Source organism: Paramormyrops kingsleyae, chromosome 23, assembly GCF_048594095.1.
Source record: "Paramormyrops kingsleyae isolate MSU_618 chromosome 23, PKINGS_0.4, whole genome shotgun sequence".
In the NCBI taxonomy this organism is placed as follows: Eukaryota; Metazoa; Chordata; class Actinopteri; order Osteoglossiformes; family Mormyridae; genus Paramormyrops; species Paramormyrops kingsleyae.
This window is the reverse complement of record NC_132819.1, coordinates 16,221,844-16,234,444: the sequence shown is the minus strand read 5'-3', so window position 1 is coordinate 16,234,444 and position 12,601 is coordinate 16,221,844. Positions and strand designations below refer to the sequence as shown.

The 12,601-nt window shown below is 43.1% G+C and overlaps 1 protein-coding gene across 1 annotated transcript in view; it reads right to left on the bottom strand.

Annotated features, from left to right (window-relative positions):
• Positions 1-439: 439 nt before the first annotated feature.
• Positions 440-12,601, bottom strand: part of angpt1 (angiopoietin 1) — a 50,330-nt gene continuing 38,168 nt past the window's right edge. The window contains exons 8-9 of the mRNA XM_023812055.2: positions 6,430-6,560; positions 440-2,788 (exon numbers count right to left, since the gene is read on the bottom strand). Of these exons, the coding sequence (XP_023667823.2) occupies positions 2,628-2,788; positions 6,430-6,560 (292 nt within the window). The 3' untranslated portion in view covers positions 440-2,627. The remainder of the gene's footprint in view (positions 2,789-6,429; positions 6,561-12,601) is intronic.

Below are 12,601 nucleotides of genomic sequence, written 5' to 3'. Positions count from 1 at the left end.
GAGGGGGGGGGGGTTACAGACTCCATGAGGAACATGTGCAGAAGCAGCTCAGAAACTGCCACAAACTTTGTTTTCCAGCATCCCGTGACCCAGTTGCGTATTAATCATCACCTCATCCTCTTAAGCAAGATGTGGAACTTAGGTCCTACTGGTGCAGAGTGTGGCTCAGCGAGCGAGGGTTATCGGTTCGAGTCGCGTCCTTGACAGAATGCCTATGCACTTTTTGGAGATACTGGGTCTGACGTAAGAGGCCCCTGGTGATACCCTCCTCACAAGCAGCAGTGCAGCACATCGGTGTCATTCTCCTGGGCCGTTATATCTGTAATACAATACAAATACTTTGCACATTTATACACCTTGTTTTATTTTTAGACAGTATATCTTACATTATTGTAATTTTCATGCACCCATTGAGTAAAGGTCTGCTTCACACCCAGAGTGAAAAACGTTGCCGCATCACATGCTTTTATTATCCATGGTTTTTCACATTCTACAAAAAGGATTTAACTGAAACAAAATTAAAACGCTTCCTCGAGCTAAAATCCATGTCGTCCAGAAGCATTTTTCCCGCACTCTGCCATGGGTACCTGAAGCACCTCTGGCTCTGAAATGAAACTAATACACAGCTTTCCTTGGGAAAGTTATTTTTTTTACATGTACACACATCATATTACACCGTTTTAGTCTATTTATAAACTTGTTATTGCAAAGTTTTACATGCTCCAAAAGCTGTTTCAAAGTACCTTTTGCCTGTTTCAAAGTACCTGTCAGTAATATTTAACAGAACAAAAACAGTTGCTTTTTCACATAACAGTACACACTGTGCACCGACACATCATTATTTATGTTGTCCTACAGCCTTGCAGTATGAAGTATAGGGAGAAATGGCTTTGAATTTCACTGGAGTACCCGAGGACACACTGGAGTACCCGAGGACACGCTGGAGTACCCGAGGACACGCTGGAGTACCCGAGGACACACTGGAGTACCCAAGGACACACCAGTGCCCACTCAGGCAAACATGGTTGGAGAATATTTAGGTATTTAAAACAGCTGAGAGGGGCATTTCTGCCATCTTCACGCTGTCCCTATGCCCTAAAGTTAGCTGTAACCTTATTAAAAAGATGCCGAAGATTTAAAAATCCTCGCTAGCCTTCAGTAACAACTGAGCTGCAACAATAAAAATGTCACCATTGTACAAGTGCGTTCACATAACCGAAGATTTATAAAACATATCATCAAAGGAAAAAGACAAAATGAGCAACAAAACTGACATTTCTGCTTGTGTTTATGAAACATGAGGGCACATCTAAACACCATTGCTTTATTAAAACGAACGGTCTCGACTGAGTTGGAGAATGTGAATCCAGGCATCTCCAGAGAGTCTTAATTTTTGCAACGCTTCCTTTATGAAAAATTCATTAGATTGTAAGTCAACAATATTGACATGAATCACTCCTAATCATGAATATTTATATTGTTTTTACTGCAAGTATTACACCCTTATTAGTATTACACCAGGACAAACTGATATGGAAGATGAATGATTATAGTTGGGTGAACATTGGGTCTTATTTTTATAGCCATTTTGGAGACCATCTTCATCACCCCCTCTTTCATCATCACAGATTTATATGGAAAGTTCTCTATGAGATGGATGTTTAACATGGTTTTCTTTAATGAGATTAGTTGTTTTTCACCAACACTTCACCATTTTCAAGTGTTGCTTTTACTTGTATTTTACCAAAATAACCTATAATCCAGCACATTTCTCTCACTCGTGTGTACAAGTCAACTCACCGTTATACATTTGCGGTGTTCTCAGAAACTAATAACATGGTTTAATGTTAATAAGGACACAGTTAAAGCACCATATATGCTTTTAAAGTACCGAGAATGCAAAGAAATTCATATTAATACTGCTTACAAAAAATAAACAAAGTAAGTTATGATTGTATTAAATCTTTGTCTTCTTCTTTTATGCAGAGTCCTTCCATATCCAAGGTCCCAGAATGTGGACCATCACATGTAGAAAAATCCCATGTGGATGGGTTTCAGGTTTACCCCGATATGTGCTTATCAGTCAGGAATACGGCGGCAGGCTGTACGTTGGCGAGTCCGTTCGGCAGCTCTACGCCACAGCTTCTGGCGGCTCAGCTATCTGCCCTCCAGCGGGCCATGAACGTCCGTCGTCCCGGATGATACGCGCCTTTCGGGGCCTCTGCTCAAAGTCACCTTGCGATTCGCATTGTGTCCGAAAATGGCACTAATGATTTCGGTGACTGAGCAACAGATTCCACTACCAGGAGAAAAAAATAACCTGGATAAACAAGCACAGTTTATTCTTTTGCGGATATATGCTAATGCTCAACAGCATTTTCTCTGTGCCAGCAACAGAAAGCACAAGTGTCAACAATCCTGTGATTTCAGGTAATGTTTCCATTATAGACCGGCTGTAACTGTAACCTGCAGCTAATAGCCTTTACAGTTCAGTTGTCACCAAAAAGCATGACCATGCCATGTCTTTCATCTCCAGTACTGGTCTTGGGGAAAACTTGCAAGACCAAGATGTCTTTTCCTCTCGGGTGATGACTCCATGAACATCATTCGCTGGAAGGAGGCTTCCTTCAGAAGTCAGATGGGCGAATCATCATGGTCGTGGCGCGAAGAGAGTAACTCGGACCTTTGAAGTAGTGCCACTTGATGCCGTTAAGCTTGCCGACATGTTGTCCTTTGTTGTAGTACATCCCGTTGAGGTTGGATGGGCCACAGGCGTCAAACCACCAGCCTGTACCAAAGACAGAGTTGTGGGGGGGATAGGTCAATATTTCTGGAACATAGCACATTAACCAACAGCTTATGCGAAATGCTTTGACAAATTTATGGTAACACTTTCTTTGAATCCCACGCCTTAGAAAAATCTATGAACACCTTCATAAAACATTATGCTGAATTCAGAAAACATTATAAATATTTACGCAAAGGCATAACACATTATCGTTGTCTGTACCAACATTCATCCTGCTCGTCAGAAGCATCACCAGCACCTGCACCTGCCTGTCCCCTGCATTGACACTCGAATCGTAAAATTTGGACTCTGAAGATTAGGATTTTGCCATCTTGCTCGTTTGACTTCCTCAGCCAGCCCTTAAAGGATGGACTCCCCCTTGAGTCTGCTTCATCCCAAAGTTTCTTCCTACTAGTGAGTTTTCCCTTGGTTTGTTCAGTGGGGGCTTTGGGCAGGGAAGATGTACAGCACTTTGAGACAATGTAATACTGTGAAAATGCGCTGTACAAATACAATTGAATTTGAAAATTGAAATTAATTATACCCATGTTTATTATGCATTATGAAAACTTTATGAATCTATCTAAAAATCACTGTAGATACGTTCATAATGCACTACAAAGCATCCTTAATGTTGAAACCGACCATTATAATGCATTATTAAGGTTTTGATAGTGCATTATACAGTAGATGACAGTTTCAAGTAAAGTGTTACCAGATTATCTTCTTAGTATGATCAGCATATGGAAAAAGCCAGTAAGCAGAAGAGAGAGCAGGTTGTTCTTGTGACATCAATGGCACAACAGGCCTGGATGCAGAAAGTGTCCATAGCACGCATGAAGAAATGGTGGCGTAGAAGCAACTCTACACCCCCGTAAGAATAGATATCACTGGGCAGGTTTTATAATCTTGGGTGAGCTACACTCATCCCTGAAACCACAGCCAGCGATCACATCCCTCCCGAACATGTAGACTTTAAAGGAGTGGCTCTCAACCTCCATTCCACAGATCTTCACCTCTCCACTACCATAGGTTAGCACTGATTGACAGTGTGTGTTGCTGGATGCATCTGGGTCACAAACAACCATGGGTGGTATTTTGAGAAAGGCTAGGCGTTAGCACGGGGACACAATGCTTGGAATGGCAGTCTGAATGATGGGAGCTGGTACAGGTGGCGACGATGATTAGATGTGGCGAATGAGGTACGTCCTGAGAGGATTAAGGGTGAGAGAGGACCATACGTTTATGTTCCTGCGATAAAACGTGCACACAGGACAGAATCAGGAGGCAGGTCACCTTGCCTTACGGCCAATATGCCAGCTGAAATCTTGGGAAGGGGTTTGAATCTTTAAGATCATCATCTATCATGAATTGTCTAAATCAGTGTTTCCCAAGCCAGTCCTCAGGGAGCAGGGGGGGAGCAAAAATGTAGACTGTCTGTGGGTCTCCGAGACCCAGATTGGGAAACACTGCTCTCAGTTATGGGTTGAAACTATAAAGCCCTATTTGGACAGGATTAGCTTTACCCGGGGACATAATTGCCAGCATGGTCCATAATTTTAATCCAGTCTGAATCTGCCTCCAGGGTGAAAATTCAGGAGCAAATTACCTTCTGTATGTCAGTGAACAGGGGCCTCTTTCAGTAACAGTAATCCAGTCTGAACTGTCCTCTTGGTAATAAGGTTATATCTATAAAGGCATGCCAATTTTTATAAGGTGGAAATAACATACAGGGGGTGCTCAGGTCACGACACAGTTCCGTGACAGTGACGTAACCCGAATTTTGGTCTAAACACACCCTTTTTCTGATCTCTTTACGATGTCTAATTTTACTTCCATCGTGATGGCTTTCCTTTTTCACGGTTTTGCGTATTCTTCCGCCGCGTGCAACCAAACTAGTTTGCTCGCATAGTCCGTAAGAACGACGCTAACGGCGTAAGCTGAATCAATCCCGTCTCGATTTTTTTTTTTTATAGGACCCGAGGACTGCCTGTAGACGCTAAAAATGGAGCTTGAATAGGCTACTGAGTTTTCCACATAAACATCTGTCAACATACCTCTACAGTTTCTCCTGCATCAAGGTTTTCAGTAGGCGCGGAGAAGAGCAGCACTACTGAATACACCAATTTGTAAGCTAATATATGGTTGGGAGGGAAAAGTTCTGTTTTTGTTGTGCTTGAATACTATGTTAAATGGACAGGTCGGCCAAAAATTAAAATTCTGTCGTCATCTGCTTTCTAGACATGCTAACTCTGACATTAACATCAATGGTCAGGATTAGATTAATACCTCCATTATCTCTGGTAATTTTGGGGAATTATACTCGTCTGAATCAGCCAGTCAACTCACTTTACAAACAAAATACCCAACCTCCTTAGGTAAAACTAATCCTGTGTGAATATGGCTTAAGTTGTTTGCATCATCAGCTAAGTAACTTAATGTAGTAAAGTTAGTAAACATACAATCCATACTTAGCTGTTCAGCCTACACCATTCATCAGAATTCATGACTACAGTTTAAGATCCATCCTCAACCCAATGACCCTTTCTGAGGTCACACATTTTTCCACTTGGCTAGGCAAACACTGAGTGTGTCACAGGTGCCAATTTCACGTGCCAGTCAACGAGTAAATGGCAGGCCAGGTCTCACCCTAACCAGCTGAAATACCAGCTGGAATAGCAGTGCTAAAATACAACACTGCGTTTGGAGTCCAATGCTCCCTACTGCCCTGGTGCACTGTACAGTCCGAAAGGCAGCATTAAGCAACTTTAATGCCGTACTCTCTGCATGCTCTGTTGAGATGCTGGCTCGATAGACATAGCTCGACAAAGATATGTGAAAAAGTGATACTTGGAAAAAGTTGGCAGACTCCAGTGGCCAGGTAATAAGGATATAATGAAGAGCATTTGTTGAGCATTCACTGTCGTGCCTACACATTAGAATCCAAATAAAATAGGACAGATGAACGAAAGCAGATTTTTATTTCCTCTCTCACTGTATGTAAATATGAATCCACAACCCTACTTTTAATTTACTGCACAGCTTTTAGAAATAAAAATGAAGAAATTACACGTTCAGAGATGGGTGGACAATTGAAAATACGGTCACGCTTGCTGCATCTTTGATTTCTAAGCCGTTCGAGGTGGGAGCCTGTGCCACAGTTTGGGTTGAGAGGCAGCCAGCGATCGACGTTCACTTTTCTTGGATAGCGGCTGCTTTTTAATCACAGAAAGCCTTGCCTGAAAAGAGACCAAGTAGTATGTTTCAAATCAAGATGTGCAGACACTGGCTGCAGAGAGCATGCAGTGTGGACGCCCATACAGATTTCATTATTCACATGTGCACTGCATCTTGGGTGACTGACAGTCATCCAAAAACTAGGTTTCAGTGAGTAATTTCAGTCTTTCATTTCCCCAACATGTCTCCTCTTCTGGAGAGTTATTGCAGCTTTTGTGGCACTGACATAAACCACATCTACCTTTGGTTGAAGAAGTATGTTCAGAATTAATTTGTTTTGGCTTCATCCGTTGGGCTTCATCTGATGGATTGGTCTTCAGTTTGACCTTTGGGGCCCTCATATCTGCTGCAATGTTCATTATTAAACGCGCCGCCCCAGAGCGCATGGCGAAAGCAGCTCTTACCGCCCGTCAGCATGACAGCACACTTGCACATGCAGTTGTCGTTGTCCAGGTCCTTGGTGCTGAAGTCCGCCCCGTGGACCACCATGCTGCTCTGCCGTCCCGCTGTGCCGCTGTGACTCTTCAGGAAGAGTCTGAGAGAAAGAGGACAGAAAGAATGGTAACAAGAAATGGTGGGCCGGGGGTGGAAATGTGGTCACCGGCAAAATTTAAGAACATTTCCTCAAGGGCAGAATATACTGATTCGGCAATCACACAAACTGTCTCACATTCTGATGTCTTTGATCGGACAGCCTGAAAAAACCTTCCGAGGATGAGTGATATAAAAACAAAAACTATGTGGTTCGTTCAACGTCCTGTTTCTATTATCATAAAGTCATGTCTCAAAAATACCAGGGACAGAGATAGTACAGCAGGGCTGCATTGGGCTGATTATTTATATCAGGCATGTTAAATTAGGGCTGCACCTAAGCTCTGCAGGGTGGTAGCTCTCCTGGGGCGGGATTGGGCAGCACTGCAATATAGCAACATGTGTCAAGGTTTTTTATTTTTTTATACAGGATGTGACATCACAAACATGGAGTGACAGAGGTGCTGCTCCGTTTTCCTTGAACACATAACTCCAGCTGAATCTGCTATAAACTGTCCAGCATTTCTCCATAGTTCGCTATGCCATTCCTGGGTTACAGAGCCGAGCTCGCCACCATCAAAGCCAAGGCTGCATCTGTAGGAAAGGCCTTAACGCACAGCCAGGCAGGATTACTGCTTAACCTGCGCATAAGGACCTCTAACGCTAATAACTTGGCTCCTGGTGCATGAATGCCAGCGGCGACTGTCAGTCGGACAGCAGAGAGTTACGCGCCTGATTTATATAACATGTCCATGCGTGTAAGTGGCTGACCTGGGCAATGCAAGGCATTTGGCAACTATGGAAACAACATCATACATTAATTACAGAGATTGAATACAGTAATAAGCAGCCTACACACACAAACTATTTTATCAGCTAAAAAGCACTAAAATTATTATATATAATATTTTATGTGGTTTGTTTAGTTAATAAATAGCTACAATATTAAATCAGTGCCATAATGTAATTTTGAATCTCCAGACATTAAACTTACATTTAAATTTATCGTAAACTTGAATTCTGCTTCACTTTCAAACTGCTCTTGAGTACTATTAAAAGGTAATTTGGCATTTCTTCCTATCAGACACAGATGTTGATTAACTCCTGCTGTCCTTTTGTTACCCCCCATTAATATATGGTAGAACCCTTAAGATGAGATTTCAGGGCCTTGGAACAGCGGCTGAGAAGCAGAGCCAGAAAAATGAAACATGTTCTGATTTACGAAACCATTTCCGGAAACATAGCTCGCACTCAGACAGGCGTGTTACGGGTGGCGTTTCGAACACTGGCCTCTCTAAAAGCATACCATGTGGACATAAGTGCAGTCACAGGATGCTAACGCTAATAGCACAGCATATATCCAGTGAGTTGGGCTCGGACATGGTGACTGTAGACTGAAAAAGCACCCCAGATTGATAGTAGAAGTAGTATTACTTTAATTAAGGCAAAGAAAATTATATGCAAAAGAGAACATTGTCATACGTATATCCCAGCATCATAAGTAAGTCACCTTCTAATTTGGTTTTTAATTTTAGTCCTGGCCTGGAAGTCTCTTGTCCCCTATCTTTCCTAAGACAGGTTCCAGGCCTACCACAAGCCTGCACTGGGTAAGAAGTTATAGAAATTAGACAAAGATGGATGGAAATGGATAGATTTGTTATTTCATTGCAGTTATTCCTCTTGAGAATGTAGATGTTATCACCCTCTTTCACAATGAAGCCCATTAAGCTGAAGTTGCTGCACTCCTTTTTTTGTCCTCGTGACACACTGTCTATTGTTTGGCAAGGCAATCAAACACGGCACGCTCGCCGGAAGGGGAAAATTACCCAGACGGGTCCCTAGTGAATGTGGCTACTCTACGACGGATGCCAGAGGGCAGAGCGAGTCAAGCCGCGATACAACCGAGGGCCAGACATCTGTAAAGACGAGCACCCGAGGGATTTCCCCATTAGGGCCTTTCTGTGAACCCAATCGACTTCATTAGAAACAGAAAAAAAAGTCTCAGGCAGCCAGTCCTCGTTATGATTTTATCTATAGAACTGGGCTGTGCAGGGCATACAAGCGTTATAGGACCCAAGGACGGAAGGGCAATGCCATGCTTACAGAAAGCTGCCACTCTCCAGTGCAAATGTTGCTGTGTATCACCTATGTCAGGTTGTTATTCAGCATATATTTTACATACCTGTCTGCTCACACAAAGTATCAATTCATAGTCAACTCCTCGTGTTAATCAGCTGGTCAGTGGTACGCTAGCTTAAGGTTTGCAAAAAGTGTTTCCCATGCGCACTGCTTAAATCAGTGCTGTCTCGCCATCGCATTTAAATCGCGCTGAATGCGCGTACGTACACACACGTCATTCTAGCGTGGGTGTAAACGTGCTGTGCTTATGGAGTCATGTGGAACAGGAAGCAGAGGGTCATGTTTGCACATACGGTACATGTTCATTGCACTGTCCTCTGAGCAGAGAGAGAGAAAGGGCCCAACGTGGATGGAGATCCGTGTTCAGGCACGGCTGAACACCCAGTTTGCTACAGGGGGGGTTACAGTTCAGGGAACTCTGCTATGGAAGTGGCATTCCTTCCACCACACTGCAGAATGGAAGCCTGTAAATAACCCTAACTTTCCTGAAAGGGAGACGTGTCAGACCCTGCCTGTGAGTCCCCGACCCCCCCTCCGCAGTGTGGGGACCCAGCGGGGCTGCTCACGGGCGGTCGGCGGCTGGCCATCACTACTTTTCCCATAGTGCACTTGTCTGTCTTCTGATGTCATGGGAGCCCTACATAAAATTTGTCTGTGTTTCTTATGAAAAACGGAGAACGGAGATTTACTGTACTTTATTCACACTTGCATCACATAACGCAACCAGCTGTGCTAACTGTCTGCAGAAAGTCCTTTAGCCACTCTTAGGCATAATCACCAAGTTGTCTTCACTGGCAGCCATTACTGTTTGTTTATGGCCTGTGTAGTGCTCTCTTTTTTTGGCAACAAACAACATCTCTTCTAATGGAAGTGTTTAACAGCACATGTTGTGTAGAGTGCTAAGCGAAAGTGTAGCCATATCCAACAATACGTTTGGCTGCAGTGCAAACATAGCACTGAATTAGCATAATATGAAAAGTGGCCCTAGATTTCTTGGCGTTATTTCATTGCTACAATTGATTGTGGTTTAATATGGTAAATAGTTCTGATTTCTGCCATGGCAGTATATCGGGCACAATTACCCAACACGCCTACATAGTGTTGTGCCTATTGCAAAATTCCAGGTTCCCGGCATGGGACTGAAATAGCGAAGTACAATAACTTCTTTAATCCTATCCACATGTCCAGCATCGTTCCTCTGTCCAAAGTGCACCCCGCAAACTGCTGCCATTTAGCTAGACGGAGCCAACAAGCCATTATAGTGGAATTGTTGTGGTGAAATGAGTACAATGCACTTCATAAATGTCTTCACGTTGCTTGGCTGCTGAATACGTGACAATAAATAACCACTTGCGCTGCTCAGTATAAGAAGTAAACACTATGGCAGTTTATTATAAAATAAAGGGTAGCTTTTTTATTTATTTATAATACTTGTAGAGCCTAAATATAATGTAATGAGGAAAGTAAACCGTAGTGTCACCAACAAATAAGATGAATGAATGAAATCACCGCTACTTAAATTTAAGAGTAAATATTCTTGTATGTTTACATTCATATCAAAATGTAGCACAAAAGTAAAACTGGAGGAGAAAGGCTGACAAAGCGAAGGTAAAATCAATCGGAAAGCCAGCCGTCACTAAGTGATTCGCTGCGTCTGAACGGCAAACGCAATACGCACAACGGCTTAGCTTAAGAAAACAATGAACCCACTCAGTGTACCATGTTATAAATAATCACCATCAAAGCCGAGAATGGGCTGTTTCTTTACATCTCGTTAGTGCTGACAAACGACAGAAACGAAAAGTCATGTAAATGACCTTTTCCAGTTCACTGTTTCGACGGGTCCTGTTTACTTTCCCCTGCAAAGCCGCATGAATTCATCACTGCCACGAAACACCTCCTTGTGCCTGTAACATTTGCCAAATGAGCCTGTTCCCTTTACCCAAATTCAGCAATTTAAGGATTGGTTCGCCGATGCTTACTTTGCTCACTGGAATAACATCAAATGGCCAATTCACGACGGTAATGTTACAGTGACTTTGTGGTTTTGTCCTGATACCCTGTGCTCGTAAATTCCTTCCTTCAGAGCCGTACCAAAGATGTCGAGTATGTGTCAGGGTGGCTCTGTCCTTGGCACTGAGAATTGAGTTGATGGAATGGCATCCTTGACCATTTCGGCAATCAAACCATCCAGCTAACTTGGTAACTGGAGATTCCCTTACTGTGTTTCCAGAGCTACATGCCGCTGGCGATCGGGAGAGTACTGCTCAGAATCAGCTGAGGAAGGAGTTATCTGCATAGGGGTGACGTTTATGGGCTGCAGAGAGAACCTCCATCTTCACACATGATGAAGGTTTTAGGATGCGAGAACGGTGTAAACCATCTCTTTTATAGTGTGTTAGCTTCAGACACTCTTGGCAGTGGCTAATAGAGCAGCTCCAGGCTCTTGCGTTCCCACAATCCTTTGTACCCCCATTACATTGCTGAATATTATGAGTGAAGGTCACCTTCGATATGCTAGGTTCACCATGTGGCTGCCCAGACATAACGTGGTTAATCCACAAATCCAACTCTTTAGTGTGACTGCTTGAAGAGGTGGGTCTGGGCATGACTCAGTTTCAAGGTACGCATCTAGTGTAATTGTTAATCATGCCAGAACAAGGAACTCAGGTATGAGGTCAGTGAATGCAACTGGCCATTTAATAAATATGGCAGCAAAGGTGCAGTTTGCCGGAAAGTTTGGCTGACGAGAGTATCCAAGAACGACTGGGTGCAACACAGAAACACAGAGATATTTGGTAAAATATGAGAAATCTGCTTATACGTGCAGCAAGATTAAATGAAAATCACTGCAGTGCATATTCGATAATAAGAGGGCTGTGTGTGTCATTGTGGCCAAAAAGACTCCAAATAAGCCACAAAATAAGGACACTCCATTGTGCCATGTAATAATGATTTCCTATGACTTCTTCAACACGAAACATCACACGGTGATGATGCAGGTGTTCTCAGGCCCAGAACAGCACAATGTGAGCACAGACCAGCGGGGGAGTCGGGAGGGGGTACAATCGTGATTGGGCATGCTACAAGACAACGGGCCCGTTGCTAGGTGAGAATCCTTCCTAGCTCACAGACTCAGTCATGCTACATTCTAGGGCTTTCTGCAGTGAATCATCCCATGCACCATTTCCTGCTGTGGTCCCCAGACGTGTTTGGCTATTCAGTCACTTCTTACTGTGAGGATCAACCATTATCACGGAAACATGGTTTCACTAAATATGTAGAGATGTGCACATTACTCTAACCATCCAAGAAGGTTATGCCAAATTATGCCAAAGTCACTATCACTCAGAAAAGACACCAGAGTGTTACACTGCATGACAGTGTGAATATTGACTTTGATCTAAAATACACTTTTCAGAATCCTTAAAGCTTAACTGATGTGTTCCCTTGGATTTACGCTCTCCTGAGTTATAGTCTTCAACCTTCTATTCCCATCTGTTGCTATAAGGCATACTACAATGAATGGGCAGCTTGGAGCTCGTACGGAGGTGATTCTGACATCCCATAACATCATGATACAAAGACCAACCTCCCCCAAGACTTCTCAAAACCGCATTTTGGCAAGGCCACAATAGAAAGCACATCAATTATATCTGAGAAAATCGTCTGAATCCAGAACAAATCTTTCCATTACAGTAGAGAGAAATCCCTGGATTGAGGAACCGGCCAACTGGAGGAAAAGTATATTAAATAAAGATGTAAAGCATCCCAAACAGTAAACATAGAGTGTAACTCTCTGGTGAAGGTCAGTGTCGGCACGCATGTTTCAAGAGTTCACTTCCGGAAGCCTCCATCACCTTTATGTTACCTCTATCCCTCTGTGTCCAATACAGAGGACAAGAT